At 47.8% G+C, this 27,370-nt stretch overlaps 2 protein-coding genes across 3 annotated transcripts in view; one reads left to right on the forward strand and one right to left on the reverse strand.

Moving 5' to 3' along the window:
- Positions 1-69: 69 nt before the first annotated feature.
- Cnp (2',3'-cyclic nucleotide 3' phosphodiesterase) lies at positions 70-6,503 on the forward strand. 2 transcript variants are annotated; one of them, XM_050156839.1, is made up of 4 exons: positions 70-205; positions 1,326-1,995; positions 3,976-4,115; positions 5,108-6,503. In XM_050156839.1, the coding sequence occupies exons 1-4, from the start codon at positions 203-205 to the stop codon at positions 5,555-5,557; spliced, it is 1,263 nt and encodes a 420-aa protein (XP_050012796.1). In that variant the 5' UTR covers positions 70-202; the 3' UTR covers positions 5,558-6,503. The 2 variants fall into 2 exon arrangements, with proteins under 2 accessions (XP_050012796.1, XP_050012795.1); XM_050156838.1 differs by lacking the exon at positions 70-205 and adding an exon at positions 276-567.
- Positions 6,504-7,452: 949 nt separating this feature from the next.
- Positions 7,453-27,370, reverse strand: part of Dnajc7 (DnaJ heat shock protein family (Hsp40) member C7) — a 36,750-nt gene continuing 16,832 nt past the window's right edge. The window contains exons 2-14 of the mRNA XM_050156837.1: positions 25,196-25,284; positions 23,168-23,292; positions 22,775-22,888; positions 20,588-20,662; positions 16,995-17,113; positions 15,506-15,659; positions 15,008-15,172; positions 14,240-14,331; positions 9,795-9,868; positions 9,315-9,461; positions 9,036-9,188; positions 8,360-8,422; positions 7,453-7,766 (exon numbers count right to left, since the gene is read on the reverse strand). Coding sequence (XP_050012794.1) covers positions 7,729-7,766; positions 8,360-8,422; positions 9,036-9,188; positions 9,315-9,461; positions 9,795-9,868; positions 14,240-14,331; positions 15,008-15,172; positions 15,506-15,659; positions 16,995-17,113; positions 20,588-20,662; positions 22,775-22,888; positions 23,168-23,292; positions 25,196-25,284 — 1,408 coding nt within the window. The 3' untranslated portion in view covers positions 7,453-7,728. The remainder of the gene's footprint in view (positions 7,767-8,359; positions 8,423-9,035; positions 9,189-9,314; positions 9,462-9,794; positions 9,869-14,239; positions 14,332-15,007; positions 15,173-15,505; positions 15,660-16,994; positions 17,114-20,587; positions 20,663-22,774; positions 22,889-23,167; positions 23,293-25,195; positions 25,285-27,370) is intronic.

The following is a 27,370-nucleotide window of genomic DNA, read 5'->3' on the forward strand; positions in this document are numbered from 1 at the left end:
AGAACCCTGGTTTCGATTTCCCAGGAGCGCGTGCGCGGAGGCACGGGCTGACCCCGCCCCATCCGCGCGCCCCGCCCCCGGGCTATGAAAGGCGCTCTGCGTGTGGTCCTGACGCCCCAAGACGCCCGTGTCCCTCGCGCAGGCGGGCGGCCCCGGAGACGTAGTGCCCGCAAAGGCGGTGACGGCGGTGCGCCCACGCATCATGGTGAGCGCAGCGCAAGCGCGGGGGCCGGGGTTGGGGTGGGGACAGAAAGCGAGAGTCTTGGGGATGCATGGGCAGAAGTAACTTGCGCCCCAGGTTCCGGAGTTGAAGTCCAACCTCTGGGCCTTTCAAAGCAACTCAAAGACAGGGGGCGGGGGGAGGCTTGGGGTCTCAAAGCCGCTGGAGAAGGAATTCCTGTAGCCCGGAAGATGAAGTCGATGCTCCCAAGTGGATCTGGGCCAGGGGTAGCACCAGAGCTCAGGGGTGCTTCGGAGTCTGCGTTGGGAGTGGGTTCCCAACAGCCCCCCGCCCAAGGCCATAAAGAAGCCATAAACCAGCTAAATTCTCAGGGTGCACAACCAAAGGTAAAAGCCAGTGTAGGTGACAGTTGAAACTGCTATTACTTGTTACTAAGTAGGGGACAGAAATCCCTAATACAGGTGCCCTATGCCCCCTAGTCCTACAGACCGGGGTGGGGGGTGGGGATGGGGGCTGAGGGCAGAAGAGGAGGTGGCTGTGAATGAGGTCCTTTGTCCAGTGCTCTCCTGCCCTGCCCCCCACCAGCCCTCTGTGGGACCATTGTCCCCCCACACCCAGACAAGAGAGTATTATCTGTTGGTGCCATTGTTGGGTGGAGGGAGGCGGTCTTTGGGTCACCCTCCTCTGCCCTCACCCTCCTCTGCACACTCAGAGCACCAGGGCAGCTGTGGCTTTGCCCATACATAGCCTCAGACCTACAAATAGGACATCCTTCAGAGGTGCCGAGAATATAGAAGTTAGGGCTGACGGTGAGCAACAGGCGTTTGCTTCCCTTGCATGCCCTGCCACCAAGGTGTTCTCTCTGAGGGGCAGCAGAAAGTGATCCTCGGAGCCTGGAGAATAAGAGGTTAGGCAGTTCGTGTCACTGAGGTTCCATCTTCCTACCTGCTGTTGAAGATACTGAAGGCCCTACTGGGAGAAAAAAGCCACCACTCCCTGCTGGGGAAAGCACCCACCACCCAAGGGTGCTTTAAGTTAGGACTGGGGATTCCTGAGCTGGCAGCTGGTCCCCGGTTGGGAGAACTAGGCCAAAGACTAGGATTAGGTGCTTGTGGGCTGACATCTCCTCTACGTCTGCACACAGAACACAAGCTTTTCCCGAAAGAGCCACACGTTCCTGCCCAAGATCTTCTTCCGAAAAATGTCATCCTCAGGAGCCAAGGACAAGCCAGAGCTGCAGTTCCCCTTCCTCCAGGACGAGGACACGGTGGCCACACTTCATGAGTGCAAGACACTCTTCATCCTGCGTGGCCTGCCAGGCAGCGGCAAGTCTACGCTGGCTCGGCAGATCGTGGATAAGTACCACAATGGGACCAAGATGGTATCTGCTGATGCTTACAAGATCAACCCTGGTTCCCGAGCAGAATTCTCCGAGGAATACAAGCGGCTGGACGAGGACCTGGCTGCCTACTGCCGCCGGGACGTCAGGGTTCTTGTGCTTGACGATACCAACCACGAGCGGGAGCGGCTGGATCAGCTCTTTGAAATGGCCGATCAGTACCAGTACCAGGTGGTGTTGGTGGAACCCAAGACAGCGTGGCGGCTGGACTGTGCCCAGCTCAAGGAGAAGAACCAGTGGCAGCTGTCTGCTGAAGAGCTGAAGAAACTGAAGCCTGGGTTGGAGAAGGACTTCCTGCCACTCTACTTTGGCTGGTTCCTGACGAAAAAGAGTTCCGAGACCCTCCGTAAAGCTGGCCAGGTCTTTCTGGAGGAGCTGGGGAATCACAAGGCTTTCAAGAAGGAGCTTCGACACTGTAGGTGGTTGTGGGGGAGGGAGTGGGGCAGCTAAAGCCTTCTGTTTGCCTGTGGTAGAGAGCTCCAAGGATGGGGTTGGGGAGGGGTGGAGGCTACAGGCTGTGGCTTCCAGGAATAGCCAGAGCAAGGCGTCAGTGGTGGGAGCAGATGGCACGGTGGAGAAGACACGTCCACTGCGCCTTTCTTGCCACCGCCCTCTTCTCTCCAGCATCATTCTCCCAGCCTGGATGTAGGTCTGGGAGGTAGGAAAACTAAGTGACTCTCAGCATAGGAAAGAAATGTCACCATATGCTACAACCTCAGAGGGAGACCCTGGCCCAAGGCTGTCAAACTCATTTTTTAGCGGCAGAAAACATGTTTCCAAGCAAAATAGGAGATGTCTCAACTACAAAAAGTAGTCAAATAAAGCCTGTTGTGATTTCCCTGGGGATGGTTTGCAGGCTTTCGGCTCCCCATGGCACTGCCATGGCATTCCCAGAGCTTCACGCCTTCCAGAATATTCTCTCCACATAAGAGCCATGCCCAGAAAGGATATGAGAGTTGTCACGGGTACCTAGGTAGTATCCAGCAGGGTTCTCTCCTGGCAAGGGCTGTTGGCTCCAGAGGATGGGAGCTTAGGGCTAGGGAAGGCTCGAGAGTCCTAATTTCCCACAGGCTGTCACTCCCTAGTTCTTCTATGCCTTTAATCTATGGTTTTTTTTTGTTTGTTTGTTTGTTTGTTTTTTGAGACAGTCTCACTATGTAGCTTTGCATGGCTGGTCTCTGGTTTGCAATCCTCCTGCCCCCGCCTTCCCTTCCCTTTACCATGCCTGGTCGGTCTCCTTTAACTTGTTTTTAGTCTCTCAATTTTAACTTGTCTGCAAACTTGAAATAACCCTGTTTTGTCGTTAAGATTGCTCAGAGGCAAACAGTTGCAAACAGGTCTGTTGTGCCCATGTGACTTCTCAGAAAACTTGTTTCTGAGCTCCTAAGCCCCACTCTACAAGATGCTGCTTGGGAGCCAGCCCACATCCTGTGTAGAGAGTGAGGGGCAACCCCAAGAGCCAGGGCTTCTGGCCAGAGCTGGTGGGGCTCAGTTGGGCATGATTCCTGCTTGATGTTGGCTTTGATCACAAACACCAGAACTCTTTTCTGCTCAGGGCAGAAGGCATCAGAGACAGTAAAGGGCATGGTCAAAATAGAAATTCCCTGGAAGGGTTAAGCCTTTGGGAACAAATAGGGAAAAGCTAGAGACCGAATACAGCCAGAAAGCTTGGAGTCTAGATCAGCTTTGACGTTCTAGTCCCCAACCACCTTGTCCCACTGTACCCAGAACCCTTTTGGGACCAGGCCCTTGGTATGCTCTCCTCCCCTAAGCATGGCCACAGGGCACTGGAGAGTAATTGGTGACCCCCTGGGTGAAATGGTTGGTGTCAACTCAGGCCAGGTGGAGTTTGGGGGTATGGCAACCCGAACTGTTGCCATAGAGGGCAAGAGTTAACCATGTGTCTGTCCCACATGGCTAGAAAGTAGCAAGATTTGTTTCATTTTTCCACCTTCCACCTTCTTACCCTGCTTTCCCTTCCCAGGTATGGTGCTGGCCTTTGGGTAGCATTGCCTGACCCTATTACATATGTCCTAGAACTCGGAGATGTAAAGATCTGTACGCTGTAAAACCAGCATGGTTGGGAGTTTAAACCGTTCTCTGCCCAGCACTGAACCCAGAACCCTATACGTGCTAGGCAAGCACCCCAACCCACCCCCTCCCCCAGAACTCCTGCACCTGCTTTCCCAATGCTAGGGCCTGTGCACGCTTAGACCTCGCACTCTGCCAACTGAGCTGCAGCTCCAGCTAGCAAATGCATGCGTGAAGCTCAGCAGACTGCCTGAGAACATCTTAGCGTGGGCTGTTCCCCCACCCCCACCCCGGGCCTGCAGTTTCTGTGGTAGGTGTTGGTAGGCCTAGCTCGCTGCCAATGACTGGATCTTCTCTTCTGCAGTTGTTTCTGGAGATGAACCCAAGGAGAAGCTTGATCTGGTCAGCTACTTTGGGAAGAGACCCCCAGGCGTGCTCCACTGTACAACCAAATTCTGTGACTACGGGAAGGCCACCGGGGCAGAAGAATATGCCCAGCAGGATGTGAGTTCTCCCCAGAGAACCGGAGGGGGGGGTGGGATGGCGAGTGGGCTAAAGTTTCTTCTGGAGCTGCAGCCTCGGGCAGACATCACACAGTGGTGGAAAAGTGTGGTCTCCTGTCTGGCTGAGTCTGTGTTCTTGTGCTACCCTCTTAGGAACTTTGTAGTCCATCTGTCCCCAGAACCTGCTCTAAGTGCCTTTTGCCTCAAGTAGGTTTATGGAGAATGCCAGGCAGCAACAGGTTCCTGACTCTGGCCTCTTGAACCCATGTTAAGTCCCAGAGACCCAAATGAGAGCCTGCTGCCCTGGGGCTCTGGTCTACCTCGGAGGCCTGGCCTTGCTCCAGAGGGGAAGGAGTGGCTCAGGATAGAGACACCGTTCCTGAACTGATGTAGCCCATGGCCAGACGCAGCCATCCTTAACTCCAGGCACATTGCCTAACTTCCTTTACCGTTGCCTTCCCAGCAACCGCCTACTGCTCCATCACTGGCCAGTCCTCACTGAAGTGGCAGGCTCCCTGGGAGCCAGGTGTTAGTAACGTAGTTCACCTGTGCTCTCAAAGCCTCGTCCAGTGAGATGGCTGGAGAGACCCTTGCTCCGTTCTGTTGTCCAGTTACCAAGGCTAACCAAGCCCCTGTCACACACCATCAGGTATGGCCAGAGGTCTAAGCAGATGTCAACCACTGTACTGAGTGGATTGAGTTGTGAAGTAACGGTAGTGGCTGATCTATCAAGGCTGTTTCCTCAGAGGCAGGCTTGAGTTTACTCCTCTCTCACAAGTGAAGAACCAGAGAGGCTAGCAGCAGTCAGAACCTTGGGCCTATGAGATAGGGGATTTGCGTCTGGTGTCTGAGTCTTTTCCCAGCCTTGAGTGGCTGGTGTTTCATGGCTATTTGATCTGCCTTTTTTAAAAACGACCCCTGCACAGCTGCACTCCTCTGGAGGTGGCCGACTCTTGCCAGCTGTCCCTCTAACTTGCCGCCTCCCTTTCCCAGGTGGTGAAGAGATCTTACAGCAAGGCCTTCAAACTGTCCATCTCGGCCCTCTTTGTGACACCCAAGACGGTTGGGGCCCAGGTGGTGTTGAATGAGCAGCAGCTGCTGTTGTGGCCGAGTGACGTGGATAAGCCATCTTCCTCGGAGAGCCTGCCCGCAGGGAGCCGAGCTCACATCACCCTCGGCTGTGCAGCAGATGTACAGCCCGTGCAGACAGGCCTTGACCTCTTAGAGATTTTGCAGCAGGAGAAGGGGGGCAGCCGAGGTGAGGAGGTGGGTGAGCTCCCCAGGGGCAAGCTCTATTCCTTGGGCAAAGGCCGCTGGATGCTGACCTTGGCTAAGAAGATGGAGGTCAAGACCATCTTCACAGGGTACTATGGGAAGGGCAAACCTGTGCCCACACATGGCAGCCGGAAGGGGGGTGCCATGCAGATTTGCACCATCATCTGAGAGATCACACCCTTTTGATCTTTAGAAGGGAGAGGGGTGGACAGGGCAAAAGTCAAGGCCTTCCACTTGACTTTTATTTTTTACTCAAAGCTAACCTACCTGTAACATTTTAAGAATCTGTAAAGTAACTGCCAGCCCCTTCCTGTCCACCCACTTCCCCTTAACACTCAAGCTCTACACAGGCATGTGGGTAGAGGAAGACACCATTCAGAAACCTGGGCCAGTGGTGATAATAAAAGGCTGGGCTATTGGGTCTGGAACCACGTCCGCCCCACATCCAGGAGCTGGTTAACTCTCCCTTGGCCCCTGCCTGATGCCTATCCAGAGCTGGGCACACCTCAGAGCTGCACACATCATGCTAAGGACAGTGCTACTTCCACAGGAAAACGGTGGTAGCTCGGAGAGGGATCAGACCCCTGGGTGCGACTCTTTGTTAAATCACCTAGGAAGGCTTGGGCTACTCTCTGGCATGTAGAGGGGTTCAAGTCCCTGTCACCTCCTTCACAATGACTAGGTGAAGAGTGTGATCACTAGCGGGAGGAAGTGGACCTCTGGCTTCCCACTGGTCACCCACCCCGCACAGTAGCACGCCCTGTGTGTGGACAGAGGCTGAGCAGAGAGACACAGCCCAAGAAGCTCCAGCTTTGCCTTCTGCCTAGCCCATCCTGCCTCCGTGGTCGTGGTGCCTTTGGGCCTCCTCTATAGGAGGGTGGTGGGTACCAGGAACCAATGAGGGGACCCTGAGCTGGCTAGAGTATGCCCCATCTCCTGCCCTGGGGAAGCTGAACAAGATGATGTGTTATGGTTCCTCACGCTGCCTTTGCTCAGTAACAGGACCTTGCTAATTGGGTTGTCACCCCGGTATTTGGGGTTTATTTTCCTACCCTGGTTTTGCCCACCTCAGCAACCTCTAAGACTGATTCTGAAATAAATCATGTTAATCTCAGCTGTGTGCAGTCACTCTTAGCCTTCTATGTCCATCTTAGGCTTCCCTGGGGCCAGGGCTGGGGACATTAAGACTAGCTTTGTCCCACAGCTTGGGGCCATCGGTCCTGTCTCCCTTCTGCTGGCCAGGCACAGCTGTGGTGAGACCAGGCAGCCGAACAGTGTTGGCTTTCATGAAGCAGAGAGGAGAGGCTGGCTTCAGACTTACACAGAAGGTGGGGCTGGCTGGGAGCCAGGAACTTGGAGCACAAAGCCTTTATCTGAGAGCTAAGGCGACCATGCAGGTGTTCTCGGCCTAATCAAAGACCTCTCAGCAAGACTCAGAATTTCCAGTGTGGGCTTTGCAGGGTCTCTGGGAAAGGTCATCAAGTTAGCGTTCTTCAAACACAAGACCTACAACAGCCCCTTCAAGCTCACACGGCCCCTGGCTTAACGGATCTGGCACTCTGGTTCAAGGCCTCTCCCACTCCCTGGCTATCTAGCTTCACAGCCTCAAGTGTCCGCCCTGAGCAGTGACCTGACTGAGTGGGGTGACAAGGCCACAGGTAAGCAGGAAATGAGACCAGTCGCGCATTCGCAGAGTGCAGTTTCCAACAGCACAAGCCTTTAGAGCCAGCAAACAGGCCTGCGCTCTAGAGCTGCCCAGCAGGCTTTAAAAAAGCCTAGAGGTCAGGAGCAGAATTTGCTTTCATGTCCACGTCCCTCAAGCCTACAGTGACAGTAAGCACTATGGGAGCATTACTGTGTGGTGGCTCAAACTGTAATCTCAGCACTGGAAAGGGCTGAGGCAGGAGGACTGCCCTGAGCTCCAGGACAGCCTCAGCCTATGTGGTGAGACCATCTAAAAAACAACAGAAGCAAAGCACACACACACACACACACTGCACATGGACATCAGGCTCCTGGATGAACTTCAGGAATAGAGCAGCTACCAAAGCTAACGACCAAAAAATGGTCAAAACATTTTATTTTCTTTTTTAATAAAGTTAAACAATACAACAAAAATTCACAAGCTGCTTCCCTGTCTACCCCTGGCTTCCCTCCCCTCCCCAGTCCTCAGTGCTGGCTCCCTTTCCTTCACCCCACTCATACAGACACAGGGCACCCAACTGAGAAAACGAAACTGCTCTAAGTACATGGGGACATGATGGAGGAGGTGAACCGTCCACATTCATGGTTAAACTGAGCGAGTCTGCATTTTCTGGGTTCTGAGTAGTTGCCCTTCATTAGCCAAACTGAAAGAAGAAATTCCCCGGGCCAGACGCTGGAAGGGAAAAGAAAGGCTTGTTATTTGCTCTGTAGATTTTCTTAGGGAAACTATGGTTATTACAGAAGTCTTCAAGGGCAGCTTAATCCAAACACAGACTCCAAGGGCACCAAATAGTCTGAACTGTGAGTGCAAGGGCCAGTGTGCAAGGCGACCCTACACTGACTGGGGTCATTTGAACACCTTTGCTCTTGGAGACGGCTCCATACTAAGAAGTTTGGTGGGGGCTGGAGAGGTGGCTCAGTGGTTAAGAGCACTGCCTGCTCTTTTCCAAAGGTCCTGAGTTCAATTCCCAGTAACCACATGGTGGCTCACAGCCATCTGTAATGAGATCTGGTGCCCTCTTCCGGCCTGCAGGCACAATACTGTATACATAATAAATAAATCTTAAAAAGAAAAAGAAGTTTGGTGGTGCTTCTCCCCTGCCAGGTGTGCTGGATAAGCCTAGGCGCCTCCTCTACCACCCTAGAGTGCATACATGTCTTACTGAACATACATGTTGTCTCCACTCAGACTTCCCAGGAGCTGCCTGAGGGAGGGGTCAGAGCTGCTTTCACCTGGGAGCTCTCAAGGGCAGTAGGCATACCCACCTTCAAAGCTGAAGCCCCCGGGGCCACCGAAGAATGCCTTGAAAATGTTGTTTGCATCAAAATCTGGTGAGAAGCATGGAAGGGACAAAAAAGGGGAAAATCAGAAGGGTCTGAGGAACCACACACAGTAGAATTCTGAGTATCACTTCCCTTTTCAACATCATTCCAGCCGAGATGTTAGCAAACCTCCCCCGCCCCACCCGAGGCAGAACCTGCTGCTGATCCTAGCCCTGGCATGTGTCCCTCCAAGTGCAGTCCAGAAGGAAAGCGTTCTCTGCCTCAGCCTGGTCTGCCTACTGTCTCCTTACTTAGAAAAGGCATTTGCAGTACGCTGCCTTCCATAACGCTGGGGCTTTTCCCGAGAAGGCCCACCTTTGCCAACTGAGTGACACCGAAATTATCGCAGGAGACCTAAAGATCCTGACTCCTGGAACTATCATGTGCTCTTTTCTTCCAGGCCACAGCAGTTCTGATGGCTCCTGCCCTAGCTCATCTTTTTTTGACAGCCTGTTGTCTTATATCACCGGCTGACCACTTACTTACAGACTTCCCCTCTGGAGTGTTCCAGCCCAGCTGCCGAGAAGGCAGGAGCCTTGGTAACAACAGGGCCTCTTCTGGTGCTTTAGAAAAATGTTACAGGGACCTTTCTTCATTCCAGGTGTCCAAACCAACTCACCGCCCATATTCATGCCCTCCTCATCCAGGTCCTGTCCACTGTCATAACGAGTCTTTTTCTTTGGGTCAGAGAGGATGGTAAAGGCCTCTCCCACTTCCTTGAACTTCTTTTCCTCCTCCTTCTGAACTTCAGCACTGGCCCCACTGTGCCGATCTAGAGGATTCCGTGAAATCAGGGTCACAGGAAAACAAAGTCTGTTTATGTCCAAGTTTGAAATGTGGCACCGCCCACAATCTGTAGTTTAGGGTTCCTCCTGCTGCAGCCCTCTGCAGAGCTCACCTGGATGGTGCATCAAGGCCCGTTTCCGGTAAGCTTTCTTGATCTCGTCCTCAGAGGCATTCTTGTCGACCCCCAGGATCTTGTAGTAATCTTTCCTCTTGCTCTTCTTCAGCTCCAGCTGCGCATTCTTTAGGAGCTGTTTGTGTTCTGAGGGAAACAGGTGGCATCAACACACAGATCCAGCTGCTTCCCTTGCGGGGTCCCAGCCCAGGGGCCCAGAGGCTAGAAGCCTTGGTAACCACAACAGGAACTTTTTTTGGTGCTTTCTTCTGAAGACAGGAAGTGAAAATGACAGGGAGGAGCTAGAACCAGAATACAGGTGCCTAAGCCCCCACTCAGGAACTCTGCTGACTGCTTCTAGGCTAGTGATCAAATCAGCTCCAGATCCACCCCTAAGTGCTACATCAAATATTCCCACATTTAAATTTAGGACCTAGAAGACCATGGATCCCTGGGTCCGATGGCCCTTTGTTCTCATACCTTTTGTTTTCTCCGTCTGATACACTTTTTCATAGTCCCGCACAGCTTCTTCAAACTGCTCTGTGTCCATGTAACTGAGAAGGAAGTACAGGGTAATACAGCACTCAGACACAAAAAGCAATGGCCTGTGGGACCTTCTAGGGAGAAGGCATGGCTTATGCAAGAGATACATTCTTTCGGTAGGATGTCTCAAACAGTAGAGTCCCTTATCTATAAAAAAACATGAATCAACTTTCAGTTCCTCAAGGCGAAGAAGCTTCATGGCATTTGTACCCGGCCAGCAATCCTCTGCTAGAAGTGGGCAGTGGCTAGGGGAGAGAGCTCTTGGTGATGCAGGCGTGCCCCATAGCTGGGCCACCTCAGGAAAGAGCATGGAAAGGCACCCGCTTGACTACCCTGGACTGAAACACATGAGGAAAACCACTGTCAAAGAGCTTTGAGGTCTTCAGTGCCAAAAACATGCAGGGCCAGCTCCAACCCAGGGTACAGGTGGGGTTAGTTGGGCCACTAGGAGGATCGAGGGTGGAAGCTGCTAGTGAATGCTTCCACTAAGCACAATCAATCTCAGAGGTAAAGGTGAGACAGGAGAGCCTCTCAACACAATCTTGCTTCAATTTCAGTAACACAAAAGCAAAGAAGGATCCCTGGGACAAAACGGGAGGACTGAAGGGAAAAACAGAGTATCAGGACTTTGAAAGTGTTGTTTCCCACAGAACTTTTCTTTAAAAAAAAAAAAATTATTTATTTGTTTGTTTGTTTATTTATTTATTTTTTGCATTGGTGTTCTGTCTACATGTGTCTGTGTGAGGGAGTCAGATCATGGAGTTACAGACAGCTGTGAGCTGCCATGTGGGAACTGAACCCCAGTCCTCTGGAAGAGGAGTCAATGCTCTTAACCACAAAGCCATCTCCAGTCCCCTAAATTTTTATAACCTGATGTCACCAAGTTTGTCCTCTCTGTCTAAGAGACATAACATCTGCAAAGAACAGGACACTCTCAAGCAGTGTGGCCAGCTGCTACACACCCGAGAATCAGCTGATACTCCATCATGCCAGGCCATCTTTACACACCAGCTCTGAAGGCCAGGGCAGTGAGAGTGATACCAATGTGGCTGGTCAAAAAGAGTTTGATATCTAAGGCATCTCTGAATTTCTGGAAACACACTCATCTGTGACTTAAAAACACAAAACACAATGCCCTACAGACACAGGGTACTAGGAACATAGAGAAACAATTAACAGGGCAAAGTGTCAAATAATCTGAAGTAAAATAATTTAATTCATTGCTGGGTGGTGGTGGTGGCACACGGCTTTAATCCCAGCACTCAGAAGGCAGAGGCAGACGAATCTCTGAGATCCAGGCCAGCCAGGGCTACAAAGACAAACCCTGAAAGTCTCGAAAAACAAAAAAACCACCACCAAATCTGAGGCATGAGTACCCCGATGTGAACACAGGCCTGTGCATGATGCAGTGAACAAGCACCACGACACTGACCTATACTCTTTTTTTTTTGTTGTTTTTTTTCGAGACAGGGTTTCTCTGTGGTTTTGGAGCCTGTCCTGGAACTAGTTCTTGTAGACCAGGCTGGTCTCGAACTCACAGTGATTCGCCTGCCTCTGCCTCCCGAGTGCTGGGATTAAAGGCGTGCGCCACCACCGCCCGGCCTGACCTGCACTCTTTTGTTACTTTCTGTAGCCCGGGCTGGACCGGAACTTACTAAGTAGTCCAAGCTGCTCCTGCACTGGCTATCCTCCAGTCCTAGCCTCTGAAGCACTGGGATTACAGGTGCTGAGTTGCCATCAGGAGCTGTATAATTTTTCACTTTTTAAAAGTCAAAAATATCTTTCCAAGTCTCTTAAATATAAAAAAAAAATAGAAAAATAAGGCTTTAAGGGAAAGAGAACTCATTCTAGCCTGTGGCAAGAGAGGTGGCAAACATCCGCCTAACTTTAAGGCTGAGCCCAATAGTACAGGGGCCAGGCCTCCAGTAAGGCCAGAACTAACTGCTGGCGTGCTTTAGCAGCCCACCTGCTTCAGGGAACTGCTACTATACTCTCAGTCAACTATGCCAAAGCGTCCACTGTTCCCCAACTTGGTGAAGTTTCAGAGGCAAAGCTACTCAAGGGCAGTTCTATCCCTAAGACAAAACAATGACTTGTCAGATAAAGCAATTTTTGATTTATGCTGATTGTAAGCACACGTAATCATTTTCTATTGTTTCCTAGCAGATTAAGACTGCACTACGCCTTTAATCCCAGCACTCTGGAGGCAGAGGCAGGCAGATCTCAGTGAGTTTGAGGTCAGCCTGGTCTGCAAGAGCTAGTTCCAGGACAGGCACCAACAGCTACAGAGAAACCCTGTCTCAAGAAAAAATATATTTACTGTGTGCACTCTTGAATATGGATGGTGTGTGTAGGTCAGAGCTGGTAACTCCTGGGAGTCAGTTCTCTGCTCCCACCATGTGGGTCTTGTGGTGGAGTTCATAGGCTGTCCAGCTTGGTGGCAGACTCCTTCACTCAGTGCACCATCTCTCTAGCCTAGCCTTGAACTTCTGATCCTCCTGAGTGTTGGGATATAGGCATGTGACACCAAGCCCAATTTATACAGTGCCAGGGACTGAATCCAGGACTCTTGCATGGTAGGCAAACACCCTACCAACTTCCACTCTCTTTTGTGGGGTGAGTACCAGGGAAATATTAAACCCAGGGCGTGCACCACCACCGCCCGGCACTAGGCAGGTTCTATACAACTAAGCTATACCTCCAACCCAAGCTTCCATTTCTGTCTGATGTGGGGTGTAAAGATGGAACAAATAAGAGCTAGTTTCCCAGAATCAGTAATACAATTCTAGCAGTTGTCTCCGTGGTGAGAATCTGAGGTTCTTTTTGCACTGCTGATGAGGGAGTTTCTGGCTCAAACAGCAGCAGTAGTTTGGGCAAAGAAGGACTGATACCAAGAGCTTCATTTTCCTTTACGATCTTTAAAACCAGCACCACTGCCCTGGGCTGAGAAGGGGATGTGGCTCAGCCTGTGCAGTGCTTTCCAAGCATGTAAGAAACTACATGAAAAATGTGCTGATGCCCAGGTCTACACTCCCAGCACTTGGGAGAGGTAGGAACAAGAGGATGAGAAGTTTAAAGTCATCCTTGTTATATACATAGTAAGTCTGAGGCCAGCTGAGCCAATCTTAAAGGGAAAAAAAAACAACCCAAAACCTAAAAACCTAAATCAACAACCAAATTCTTGCCTAGAGAGTAGTAGGAAATGAATGACTTTTTTTGGTCCACTATGCCAGGTGTTAAAGCCACAGCTGTGGTGCGTGCATGTCTGTGTGGCTGACTGCAGGCTCACACTCACAAGGAACATATGGAGCGAGAGGACAACTGAGCACCAGCCTCACCTTCCACATTGAGACAGGGTCTCTTGTTTACCACACTCTATAATACGCCAGGCTAGCTGGCCTACGAGCTGCTGGGGATTCTCCTGCACTCTCCTCCATCTCATTGTAGGAGTGCTGGAATTACAGACATCTATCTGTATTTATGTTGGTTCTGGAGATCTGATCTCAGGCCCCCATGGGCTGGCATCTTCCCACCCTTGTGCTATTTTTTTAAGACAAAGTCTTACTCTGTAGCCCAACCTGGTTTGGAATCAATTATGTAGTCCAAATTGGCCTTGAGCTAATAGTGACTCTCCTGCCGCAACCTCACAAGTCCTAGAGTTATAGGTACATGCCACACTTAGGCCAGAAGAAATATTTTTGAGAGATTCATTCTAGCCCTTGGTACTACTCTGTCTGAATAAAATGCTCTGAGGGATGGATTCAAGAGTAAAATGAACAAAAAGGCTGGTGAGCACCTAGCATGATCCTTGCCACAGAGTCCACTGTGCTGGCAACACGTGGTATGGACTATTTATCCCAAGTCTATCAAAAGTGTCTTTTATTCAGCTGCACCACTGAGCCAAGTGAAATCATTTCCCACTGAACCTTCCCTACCTATGGCAGACAGGCACAGCTCAACAGTCTCTGAAAATACGTCCTTCTCTCCTCGTCCACCCATCAACAAAACACTCACTAGGTGAGCACTGGCGTGTCGAGCACTGGCGTGTCAAGCACTGTGCCAAGTTAGAGCGGAAGTGAACAACACAAAATAAAATATCCAAAGGAAATGGATTCACATGTTACCAAAAGGAGTTTGGGTCAGGCATCAGAGGAAACTTACTGACCGTGAGGGGCGTTAGACACAGGCATGGGAGACTGAGGGAGCGTGTGCAATCTCCTCGGCTGGAGGTCTATAAAGATAGTCTAGGGCTGGAACAATCCCACCTAGAGGTAGGGGGAAGGACCAAATGACCTCACAACATCCCTGGGTCTGTTTTGTCACCACAATGCACGTCCCCTAATTGAGCACAGCAGCCCGCCCCGCCCTCCAGAGGCACTCACCACTGAGCTCTTCTCAAGTAGGCCTTTATATAGGTGTCATCGAGTTTCACCGCATTCGTGCAGTCCTCTATGGCGTCATCTAGCTTCCTAAGCTTCAGGAGAGAAAGAGAGCAATCACACTTCACGTTGTCACGGACGGACGGAAGGATGGATCCAGGAACCGTGAGCATGACCAGGTCCCTGCCTTACTATGCTCTTGTTTTTGGTCACTGGGAAAGTCAGAGTACTAAGGACACCAAATTTCAAACTGGTTTCTCTATTATGTGATAAAAGGCACAGATACCAACACAGCAAACACAAGGGTGGGTTCCACCCCCCACTTTTCCACAGGCCAACTACAAGGACCAGAAAGACTGCAATTTTTAACCACTACAACTCTATAGGAACAGAAGCCTCATCTTTCTTATGTGCACAGGGTCACTGGGTAACTGTGGTCATTCTCAGCTGTACATGGTAACCACCATTATTTGGGAAGTTTTAAAAGCCCGATTAAGACTGCCAATTTCCTCTATCTCACTCCTGAAGATTAAACAATCCCATGGTCAAATGGCACAGACCCGCTAGCAACTCTCACAAGAGAGGAGACAACCAAGGAATGACAGGAGGGACAGCCTGCCAAGCTGCCCCTCAAGTTCTCAACGCCACAAAGAAAGGTAAGTTCTCAGAAGGTAGTTCTTCACAAGACAGGACACCCTTCTCTCTTTTATCGGGCTTACTTTTGCTGAGCAGATCTCCAAAGACCTCTGATATCCCAGACCAAACGCTTACCTTGGAATTAACCGTACCCCGATTACAGTAGAGTTTAGCATTTGTTTTTATGTTGTTGGGGTCTATCCCCAAGGCTTCTGTGTACAGTTCATATGCTAGCTTGTAATTTCCTTCCTTAAATGCTTTATTCCCATCTTCTTTCTTGGCTTTAAGGGCTTTGGCATTCTAGAGAAAAGCAAGGGGTGGTCAGTTCACTCAACAGTGAAGGTAGTTTTCTCAATTTCTTCAATCCCAACAATCAGGTAGGACAGTCTCCTACTACCTAGACTACTCAGGGATGCTTCTGACAAACTGACAGGTGGAGCTGTCACATTCCTTTAGATTCTCAATTCTTCCAGTCTAGCGAGCATCTTTGTTCTCCTCTTTTCCCACTTAGCCCCAGGCATGATAAACAGTCACCTATCACTGAGCTAGGGCCCTAGTCTCACTTGTAACTTAAGCTATGAAAGGAAGCTTTATTCCCATTCTGATTCTTAGATCACCATGTTGAGAACTTACTCTACAAGCAATACAAGCCTTCTCGTGGTCAGGAGCCATCCTGAGAGCCTGCACAAAAAACTGAACTGCTTTTTCAATACAATCTTCATAATAAAGGCAAAGACCCCGGACATACAGAGCATCAGCATTGGTGGAATCCATTCGTAAAATGTCACTGCAACAAAAAAGACACATTCAGCCACGGTTTGTCGTGACCATTTCTACCATGTGGTTACACTGTTCCTCAATCATGACTCTAATATTCAAAGTGCCCACAGGTAAACAGATTCCCAAGAACTACCTCCAAACAGGTTAAAATAAACTACCTATAGTTATCTTCAATTTCTTTTCATTCTCCCCACCTCCCACAGTGCCAGGGATTAAATCCTGGACCTTGTACATGATAGGCAAGCATGTTACCACTGAGCCCAACCTCTTTCCCCTATCATTCCCACCCAATATATTTCTTCTGTCTCATAATCTTTTCTTTTGGGTATGCTTTCTTTTTTCTTTTTTTAAGACAGGGCTTCTCTGGGTTACAGTCTTGAAGATCACTTTGTAGACCATCCATGCTGGCCTCAAACTCACAAAGACCTACCTGTCTCTCAAGTGCTGGGATTAAAGGTGTGCACCACCACAGCCTGGGTGTGAACTAGAAGAGGGGTGGAAAATCTACTGCCTACAGAGCCAAGTCCTTTCTTTTACTATTTTTCATTTCTTTTTCTATCTTCTTATTCTAGTGCTAGGTGTTTGGTAATAGGGAGTGGAATAAAGGCTTAGTGCAAGCTAAGCACAAGTTCAACCAATGAGCCATACAACATTCCAGAACTTCTGCCACTGCCTCCCTACCACTCCTATGGTACTGGGATTGAAGCCAGACTAGACAAGCACTCTACCACTGAGCTATATAAATATATCCTTAACGCTGCCACTGGCTTGTGTAAATAAAATTTGGTTTACACCAACTCAGCGATTATCTGGGGCTGCCTCTGAGCTATAATGGCAGAGGGCAGAGAGAGCTGAGCAGTTGCAATATAGACCCATGACCTGCAAAAGATAAAACAGTTACTATATGGATAGCTAAAGAGGTTCCTGGAGGAGAAATGACTGCATCCAAACAAACAAGCCCAGGCTGGTAAAACTGCTCACTGGCTAAGAGCATTAGCTGCCAAGCCTGACCACCTAAATTCAATCCCCAAAACCTTCCACAGGGAGGATGGAGAGAACCAGCTCACCATGAGTTGTCCTTCTAGCCCAGATATGCGTGAAAATAAAGGTTAAAACAAACTCTCACACATTATATTCTTTCCATACGCTCAAGTACCTGCTACACCACTACATTCTTCGTACCTATGGGTCTTGGATCTACTCTGGTTTAACCTCTGGCTTTAAGCTCCAGGAAGGTCTGAACAAGCCTAGCTGACACACCCGTAGCTCCCATGTAGAGAGCAGCCAGCCAGCACCTGCAGTCCTATCTGTATCTCAGTGATGAACTGGCCAGATTGCATACCTGGCCACAAACTGTGCTTCTGGGTATCGACCCAGCATTGCTAAACATTCTGCTTTGAGGATTTTGAAGCGATGGCAGGCAGGGGCAAATTCTAGGGCACGGTCCATGCAGAAAACCACCTAAGGGAAGAGGAAAGCAAATAAGCCCTTCATCTTGGACTCCAGAAATGTTTTCACTTGAGTTTGGTCACAACAACAGACTCAGTGCTCAAAGACATTACCTGGATTTACTGCTTAGCAGTCAAGTAATATCAAAGCTTACACACAATCAATGAAAACAGTGAAATGACAGCAGCAGAGTCATACAATGACAGCTAACACTAAGTACTCTTATTAGCACAGAATTAATAAGTGATATCATTATCTTTATTTTAGTGATGAGAAGACTAAGGGATGGAGAACCAAGCAAGGTTCTAGGTCACCCAAGTTCCACCTTAAGTACAGCAGGACTCCAGAGCCTCTAACCTTAACCAAGCTAAGCAGCCTCCATGGTGTGAACCCAGTGACTATGATCAAAGCTCACAGTCGTCTCACAAACACTGTTTGTTATTTATCACTGTCACTGTTTGTTAGGGCTTAACCTGTTAAGACAAGAATGGCGAAAATAACCTGGCAGAGAGTCAATGCTGCACGCAGTACAGAAACTCCTGCTTCTTTTCCTGGGACTGCAGGGGGGAGAGCCCGGAGAACTGGCTCAGTGGTTGAGAGCACTGGCTATTTTTCCACAAGATCTGGGTTCAATTTCCAGAACCCACATGAACACTCCCAACTGTCTATAATTTTAGCCCCAAGGGATCCAATGCTCTCTTCTGGCCTATAAGGGTTCTAGGTATGCACACAGTGCACAGACATACACGGAGGCAAAACATTTATACATATCAATTAATTTTTGAAAACACTTAGAAGACAGTTTCTTTGTCCAGCTCTAGGTGCCCTGCAACTCACCAAGTAGACCAGGCTGGCTTTGAACTCACAGAGATATGCCTGCTTCTGCCACCTGGGTGCTGGGATTAAAGTAGTTCGCCACCACGCCCATCAAGTTTCACATCTTACTATCAGGTTGGCTCTTCTTATATTTACTTTAGTATAGAAACTCCTGCACTGAAAGAGCCCTCCTGCACGGGTCCTAAGGGTTGTCACGTGACTTCTCCCACCAGCCCAGTATCTCACGCGTACCGAGCAAAACTGCAGTGAGTTCACGTTTGGCCACATAAACCTCCATGGATTCACTCCTCTTTCTTTCTTTCACAACTTTGTTCTCTGAGTTTTCACTTCTTATTTAAGCTGCTATTCCTGGGATATCCTCACTAACTCACATTCTCCCTAAGAATAACGGGCCAAAGGAGAAATCTCTAAGACTGAATATGAATCCTAAAAGCAAGGAAAGATAACTTTCATCAACGTAGACTGCTCTAATGGCAGACTCTGTAACTCTAAAGTAGAATGCACAAATGTTCCACGTACTACTGTGGAAAGACGTCAAGATGTACTCAGCGGGGGAAAATGTACAGAATATGGACAATACACTACCTTTCGTGCAAGCAAAACTAGGAATCTGTACTTGATGTATGTACAACAACATGGTACAAGAGAATGGAAGCGACATGAACAGCATGGGGCTGAGCTACTGCTCAGTGAGGGCTCTTGCCTCCATGCTTGATACTGAGCACTACCCCAGCACTGGTGGACAGGGGGCAGACCACAGGGCCTAAGTAGAGAGATTTTGTTTGTAATCTAACAAATAAAGCTTGCCTGAAGATCAGAGTGCAGAACTAAGCCACTAGTTAGCCAGAAGCCAGGCAGTGGTGGCTCACACCTTTACCCCAGCACACAGGAGACAGAGGCAAATGGATCTCAGTGAGCCGAAGGCCAGCCTGGTTTACAGACCTAGCGCTAGAACAGCCAGGGTTACACAAAAAAAAAACCTTATCTTGAAAACAAACAAGAAAAACCCATAAACAAGGAAGTAAATAGTGAGACACTGAGCTGTTCACTGAGAAGTCTTGTGCTGCCAACACAGCCATGACAAGACGGCAGAGGTCACTGGATGTTCTAAGGACAGTGATGACAACTGAGGTATCACTTAGGTGGAGCTGTGGTACTGACTTCTTCAAAGAGAAAAAGGATGAGGAGGAGAGGAAAAGCTAGCCACCACTTCAGCAGCCACACCCCGTGGTTTCACAAGGACAGCGCTCCATGCACAGCTAGCTCTGCTCATCATGAGGAGCATCAGTTGGAGGCTCAGTGCTCCATCTCCTACCCCCCACCATGTCCCCAGTAGGGACAGCTGCAGGCAAAGAAGATCTTTGTTTCTTCCAAGTTCATCTGTTTCCCCTGCCAGGATCATAATTCTTCATTTGTGACATCACCATGAGCTACAGTGTGTGTGTGTGCTGGGATGTCAGAAACAGAGGTTTCTGTCACAAACTCAGGATTCTGGCTCCAAAATAGGCAAGAGAGAAAAGAAATCCAAAAGACTGCTTTTTAAGACAAAGCTTTTGTCTATGTGAGCCTCAGAAAAAACGTGACAGTAGTTAGAACTGCTCTCCAAACACACACATGCACAACAAACTCAAGAATCACACCACAAAGACATTATGATTATCAAAGTCACTGAGCAGGAGGATGATACTAAGTGAATACTGGGATGCTGCACAAGCTAGTCAGATATATTAATACCTGATTAAGGCCCTCTGAATATGAGGGTTAGGAAGGATGCTTACTTGTTTTTCAAAACATTTGCTCAATTCCTGCTACGGAAAGCCCTGAGCAAACGCCTACATATGAGGCAATATCTCCCTCCCTTGAACTGAAATCTCTGTCAAATGATCCTAAAAAAACTCCCGATCATGACCTTTAATGTCTGCTGGCCTTCCACTTCCTGCTTTGGTTCTTCAGTGAAAGCTAGTTCTTTACCACCTAAGAAACAATGGGACCCATACTTTAGGCTTAACGCCAAGATCCAGAAAGAGTCTAGAACTTTCAAACTTGCTCCCTATTTCAGATACATCAACCCCTTTAACACACAACTGTCAAAAACTACCACACACTATAATATTTATTAAAGTTTAACACCAAGCTGGGTATAGTGGCAGCAAGAGGACTGCCAAGTTTCAGGCAAGTCTGGACTACAGAGCAAGACCCAAAATAGCATCAAAAAGGGAGTGGTGGCTCATGCTGCAATCCAGCACTATGAAAGGCTGAGGCTGGGAGACTGCTGCAAAAAGGTAGTGGTGACAGATTACACATACTCCCGAAAAACACAAACAAGGGCTTCTCCATACTCTTATTTATAGCATCTACTCCACTGAAGAGTTCAACTCTTACAATCAGATAAAAATAGATTATTCGACCCCTGTATTTCCAACTGGCTTTTCCTTCTAGATACTAACATACATAACCAATGGGAAAAAGCAGGCTGATTTTTGCTTTATATCAAAAAGCCAAGTATAATTAAGAAAATAAACAACTTAACAAAAAGTACTTTTAAGAGATAAGAAGAATCAAAAGCCAAATTCAAATGGCATGTACTATGCTACCCTTTTCTGTAGGACAGCGGCACCGAGGAGGCAGGTTCTATCACTTCTACTTTACCTTCCGGAAATCTCGTTTTTCAAAATCCATTTCCGCTATTTTCTCATACTCCATGACTGCATTGGCGTTCTTGAACTAAACCAGAAAAAAAAAAGTAGTTTAGGTTAATCAATCTCAAAATTCACTAAGACCTTGATGTATTTGCTCTTTCAAGAATATCATTGAGGCAAGGTGTGGGTGCACACACCTTTAAACCCAGCACTGGGGAGGTAGAGGCAGGCAGATCTCTTGAGTTTGAGGCCAGCCTGGTCTACATAGTGAGTTCCAGGATAGCCAGAGCTACATAGTGAGATTGTCTCAACAACACTAAAGCTGGGCATAGTAGTACATGCCTTTAACCCCAGCACTTGAGACACAGAGGCAGGGAGATTTCTGTGTGAAGCCAGTCAGAGCTACACAGATAGTTACATAGTCAAACCCTATGTCAAAAAATGAAAGAAGGGAAAAAAGTCACACCAAAGAACCAGGCATGCTGGTGTATGTCTAGACCAGCACTAGGAGGCTGAGGCAGGAGAATAGCAAGTTTGAGGTTAGTCTGTATTACACCGTGAGTTAAGACAGTTTGAAATACGGGGAGACTCTCTCAAAAATCCAATTAAAGGTGGGGGTAGCATGGACACAGGAGAGATGGCTCAGTGGTTAGGGGCTCTTGCTGCTCTTCCACAGTACTGAGTTCAGTTCCAGCACCCATATTGGGCTGCTCACAACTTGAAACTCCAGCTCCAGTGGGTTTGATGCCCTCTTTTGGCTTCTGTAGGCACAAGGCTTCTACTGGCATACATATATAAATTAAAAAAACAAAAACAAGGTTGGAGAGATGACTCAGTGTGTAAACACTTGCCATGCAAGTGTGAAGACCTGAGATCAAATCCCATGTTAAACCAGACATGGCTGTATACATATGTAAACCCAGCGTTGCTATGGTAAGATAGGGGCGGGAAAAGGAGACTCTCTAGTAGCTGGAGTGTCAGCTAGCCTGGAGTATGTAGCAAGCAAACGTGAGACCCTGTCTTTCTGGGCATGGTAGTCCACACTTTTAAACCCAACCCTTGAGAGGCATAGGGCAGCCTGGTCTACAGAGCAAGCTCCAAGCCAGTTAGGGATACATAGTGAGACCCTCATCAGAAAGACAAAAACTGGAAGTCCTGTTCCAAACAAGGTGGGAGGTGAGAGCTCACTTTTAAGACACCAACTCTGACCTCCAACATGACTGCCACAGCTAGTGCAAGCCTGCCCTCATATAAACAAGAACATGTACACACATAGGTTTAAAACAAAACACAAAACACACACACACACACACACACAAAAAAACCCACTGATTTCTAACACACACACACACAAAGGAGGAAGAAAAATGAGAACTAAATTAAACATTTTCTAAAACTGCTGGTGACAATAAAGATCCTCCCCAGCACCGAGAAGGATAAGGCCAGTTAGCCTGGGCTACATGGAGACACTCTCTTTTGTTTGAGACAAGGGCTCATGTAGCCTGGGCTAGTCTTAAACATGTTATGTAGCTGAAATTCCAAAATATGCACCACCACATATGGTTTAATTGGAAATGGGGATCAAACCCAAGGCCTTATCCAAGCACTCTGCCTGCTAAGCTACATTCCAAGCCCTGAGACTGGAAAGGGCAAGACCCAAACTTTATGTCTAATTTGAACTTTTTGTTAGGAAGACAGGAGCTATATGAGTCACACAAAAAATAGACAATGTATGCTAGATACTGGGCAGTTCTGAGATGCCTGCTAAAATGCATCCAGGCACCAACTGCATGAAGGTGGAACTGAAAGACTTGTGCTATCAACTTAAGCCAGATCTGAACACATTTCAATTCTTTTTGACAGCACCAAGATCTAAAATCTGGACTCACAACTTGCTAGACAAGTGTTCTAGACCTGAGCTACATCCCAGCTTCAATTCACCCAAAGGCTTTAACTTTACTCAACTTAGTTCCTTGAAGCATCGGCTATTCACCCTGTCATCTCAGAAACCTTCCACTTTTTACAGACTCACACCCCATTCAACAGTTAAGGAAACAGAGTCCCAGAGACTATGGCATTTGCCTAAAGTCAGCTAAGTTGCTGCTGGTGAAGGGGGACCATTAGTCCTGCCTTTTGGGCCACTATTCCTTCCAGAGGCACCGCACCGCCACCTCTCATACTAGCAGATCAGACCTACCTCCTGTTGTGCCTGGGCATTTTTATGATCCAGTTCTAGGGCTCTTTGGAAACTGCGACAAGCTGCCATTGCATTCCCCAGTGAGAGGTGGCATTTGCCTTCTCGGAGGTGTCCCTAAAAGAAAGAGCACAAAGGGAAGGAAAGGAATATGACTGCAGAGCCATATCAAACCCAACAACAAATGCTCTGCAAATCAACACACGGTGAAAGGTGGGGTGGTGGTTCGGTGGACAGCGGTCACAGTCAGGAATTGTTCCTGATGATTAGCAGCTACAGGGCAGAGATACTACTGTACAATATCATCTGCACTGATTAGAACAGCACCCCAGAGAATGATCTGCAGGACTAGAAAACCCTGGGCTAGAAGAACAGAACTGTAGACACATTACATACCCGGACAAAACTGTCATCCAATCTCACTGACTGCTGTGCGTCCCCAAGAGCTTCCCGGAACCGCCCAAGCATCATCAGTGTAGCCGCTCGATTACCGTAATAGCTGGCATTTTTAGGACACATATCTACAGGAAAAGTAACAGAACACAAAGAGTTCAGCACAGAGGGCTACAGAGATGACTCAGTGAATAAGAACACTTGTTGCTTTTACAGAGAACTCAGATTTGATTCCCAGAACCTTTATGGTGGCTCAGAAGCATCTGCAATGCCAGTTCCAAGGGATCTGATATGATACCCTCCTCTGATTTTTCTGGGTGCCATGCACATACGCAGTACACAAGCATACATACAAAGCATTCAGTACACAAAAAATTTAAAAATATAAAAATATTCATGCAAAAAAAAAAGTTCAGCTGGGTATGGTGGCTTACATCTTTAATCCCAGCACTCTAGACACAGAAGTAGAAGATTAAGTTTAAGACCAGCCTGGTCAATGTAGCCAGTTCCAAGACAGCCAAGGCTATACATATAGTGAGGCCCTGCCTCAGACAAACAAAACAAGAAACTCAGCACACGGTGACTTAAAACTACAGGGCCATCTCTTACAGAACTATTTCACGGGAGGCCTGGAGAGCTGTCTCAATAGTTATACTTGTCATACAGTGTGAGAATCAGCATCAAGATCTCCAGAACCTGGGGCTGGCGAGATGGTTCAGAGGATAAGAGCAGTGGTTGCTCTTCCAAAGGTCCTGAGTTCGATTTCCAGCAACCACATGGTGGCTCAAACTATCTGTAATGAGATCTGGTGCCCTCTTCTGGCTCACAGAGATACATTCAGGCAGAATATTATATATATAATAAATAAATTAATTAAAAAAAAAAGATCTCCAAAACCCAAGTAAATGCTGGGTGACATGCTGGTAACTCCAACCTCAAAGGGAAGAGATAGGGGACCCTCTGAGAAAATTAACCATCGAGACTATCAACTAGCTCTAGATTTGATTGAGACTCTGCCTCCATGAATAACATGGAACAGCAATTGAGGATGCTCCCCACATCAACCTTGGCCTATACATGCTCACGCACACATGCACAACACACCAAAAAAAAAAAAAGGGGGATGGGGATAAGAGACTTAGATCAAGAGAATCAAATATAAACATGTTGAGGGGAACAGAGAATGGGGGGCCAAAGCAGGAAGATTTCTGCCAGTTTGAGCTAGCCCGGAGTACATACAGGGACCCCATTTCAAAAAATAAAACATTAAGCTGGGCAGTGGTGGTGCACACCTTTAATCTCAGCACAGTGGAGGCAGAGGCAGGTGGATCTCTGTGAGTTCAAGGCCAGCCTGGTCTACAAGTGCTAGCTCCAGAATAGGCTCCAAAGCTACAGAGAAACCCTGTCTTGAAAAACAAAATACAAACAAAAAAGCAGAACAACTTCAAAGCTGCTTGCTGATATGGTCCAGTCTCACTGACTACTTCAGTCAAGATTTCAGATAANATAATAATAAAAGGCTAGCGGTGAATAGGGGTAGACAACAGGTAGAAACCATGGACTGCATGTAACCTCTTCCCATGCTGACACACGCTCTCTAAAGGTCACAGTCAAAACCCTATTTGTGGGAATGGAGAAGAGCAACGATTCATCCAATTTGATTTCATCCCCAGCACCTCAACATGACACAAAAAGACAAGAACTCTTGCTGTGTGAGTTCAAGATCATCTTCAACTATAAGCAAGTTTAATGTTGGTCTACATGAAACTCATAAAAAATAAAAAATGCTGTCATAATGCATGGAGACAAGACTCAATTTTATCCTCAAAGGCCATTTCCTAAGATAGAAGGAAGCACTGACAATCAGATGTATGTGTTGGGCATCTCAGCTAGAAAATAATTACTGATCCCAAGATGATCAGGTCATGAGTTCACCAGCTCACTAAGCAAAAAGTGCTTCTTAGGCGGGAAACACTTACAACAGCATCAAGCAAATAAATCTATCTACTGCAATGACCAGGTCCTTCTCACCTATGGCTTTTGTATAGTAGTTATAAGCCTCGTTGTAGTCCTTCTTGGCATAATATGCATTCCCTTGTTCCTTGAAGGATTCCGCTTCCCTGGAAAGGAAAAGAAGAGCCACATTACTACACTTCAAGGATGACCTCTATGTCCTCACAGGAGCAGTCTGAGGTTTAGAGCCAAGCTTCAACTTAGTATGCCACAAAGTGATTTATAGATCTGTGTGTGTCACGCTAATGAACACAAAGGAGCCCAGTAAAATAATCCAGCCCATTTACATTCTATCCAGAGACATCCAAACAAATCAAGAGAACTTTCAGCTAGGTGCAGGAGTTCACACCTGAAATTCCTCAATCTGGGGAGGCTCAGACCGAACGGCTGCTTTGAATTTGAGGCCAGCCTGAGCTACACAGGAAGTTCCATTGCGGGTTACAGACTGAGACTGTCTCAAAAACCCCAACACAACACAACACAACAAAGCCTGCTAGGCATGGTCTCAAAAGCTTGCCATCCCAGAACTTAGGATGCAGAGTCTCCTAGGAGATCAGGATTTCAAATCCAAGCCTGGTGACGTCAACTTTGAAGACAGCCTGTATTATCTGAGATCTACGCTTAAAAAAAAAAAAAAAAAAAAAAAAACAGGGCTGGAAAGAGGACATAGTAGTTAAGAACAGTTGTTGCTCTTGCTTCCAGAAGACTTGGGTTCAGTTTCCAGCACCTACATGGTGGCTCACAACCATGTGTAACTTCAGCTGCAGGGGATCCAATGGCTTCTTTGGACCTCTGAAAGCACCAGGAACACAAGTGGTGCACATCCACACTTGCATGCAAAACATTCATAAAGTAAAAATAGATCCTAACAAAAAAAATACAAAAACACCAAAACAGTAACAATAACACAAACTTCATAGTCTTTCATCTCGCTTGTTATTCCAGCCTACAGCCCCTCCCACGGGAGACATTTCAACATTTCCTCAAGCAGCTCATTTTCCTTTTCCTCTCTGCTGTTAAAAGCTCAAACCTCTTGGGCCTTGTGCACACTACACGCATGCTTTGTAAGTGAGGCGCTGAAAGCCAACAGTGAACTTTTCCAGTATGTCACAACTACTGCCCCTCTTTAGTTTTGTTTCTGAAGGGCTGGGCTTGAAAATTTGAGACAGTGTCTTTACATGTAGCTTAGACTATCCTTGAATTTGTGGCAATTCTGCCGCAGCCTCCCAAGTGCTAGACTTACAAACTTTTAATATGTCTACATTAGCAAACTTCTAGGAAAAACATTTTCAGGTAATTCCACTCAGGGCAACCAACTTTTCAATATGAAACAGTTCAGCCTTAAGAATCTTAATAATTGAGCCTCCTGAAATGTGGTTTCCCCTTTGTCACTGAGGCCAGTGGGAAGCATGTGACAAAGGAGTGAGAAGCACATGGGTATATACAATGGAAGACGGAGCTGAGTGACAGCAGAGACCCAGAATGCTGGAGGAAGTGCTTCTCTCTCAGCGTTCTCTCTTCACACCACACGCATCTGCCCTTTGTACCATTCATCAAGTCAAGACACAACAGTGTTTGTGAAGAGCAAACTGGGGCTGGAAAGATGGATGGCTCAGCAGTTTAAAAGCACTGCTTGCTCACACTGCTTGCTCTTCCAGAGGACCCAGGTTCAAATCCCAGCACCCACATGGCATCTCACTACTGTCTGTAACTCCAGTTCCAGAGGATCTGACACCCTCACACAGACATACATATCTGCAGGCAAAACACCAGTGCACATGAAATAAAAAAAATTATTGGGGCTCAAGAGATGGTTCAGCGGTTAAGAGCAACTGACTGCTCTTCCAGACGTACTGAGTTCAATTTCCAGCAACCATATGGTGGCTCACAACCATCTGTAATAAAATCTGGTGTCTTCTTCTGGCCTGCAGGCAGACATACAGGCAGAACATTGCATACATAATAAATAAATAAAACTTTAAATAAAATAAAATAATTAAAAAAAGAGCAAACTACTAACCTCAATCAAAAAAAAGTAGCCCTATGTCGGGCGATGGTGGCGCACGCCTTTAATCCCAGCACTCGGGAGGCAGAGGCAGGCGGATCTCTGTGAGTTCGAGACCAGCCTGGTCTACAGAGCTAGTGCCAGGACAGGCTCCAAAGCCACAGAGAAACCCTGTCTCGAAAAACCAA

This window comes from Alexandromys fortis, unplaced genomic scaffold, assembly GCF_014885135.2.
Source record: "Alexandromys fortis isolate MF-2015 unplaced genomic scaffold, M_Fortis_MF-2015_v1.1 scaffold_31, whole genome shotgun sequence".
NCBI lineage: Eukaryota > Metazoa > Chordata > Mammalia > Rodentia > Cricetidae > Alexandromys > Alexandromys fortis.

What these genes read in the sequence shown, in the direction of transcription:
- Cnp (XM_050156838.1), top strand. Translation starts at nt 412, where the DNA reads ATGAAGTCGATGCTCCCAAGTGGATCTGGGCCAGGGGTAGCACCAGAG. An exon ending in CTCAGGGTGCACAACCAAAG is followed by an intron (nt 568 to 1,325) that starts GTAAAAGCCAGT and finishes GTCTGCACACAG; the next exon opens with AACACAAGCTTTTCCCGAAA. An exon ending in CAAGAAGGAGCTTCGACACT is followed by an intron (nt 1,996 to 3,975) that starts GTAGGTGGTTGT and finishes TCTCTTCTGCAG; the next exon opens with TTGTTTCTGGAGATGAACCC.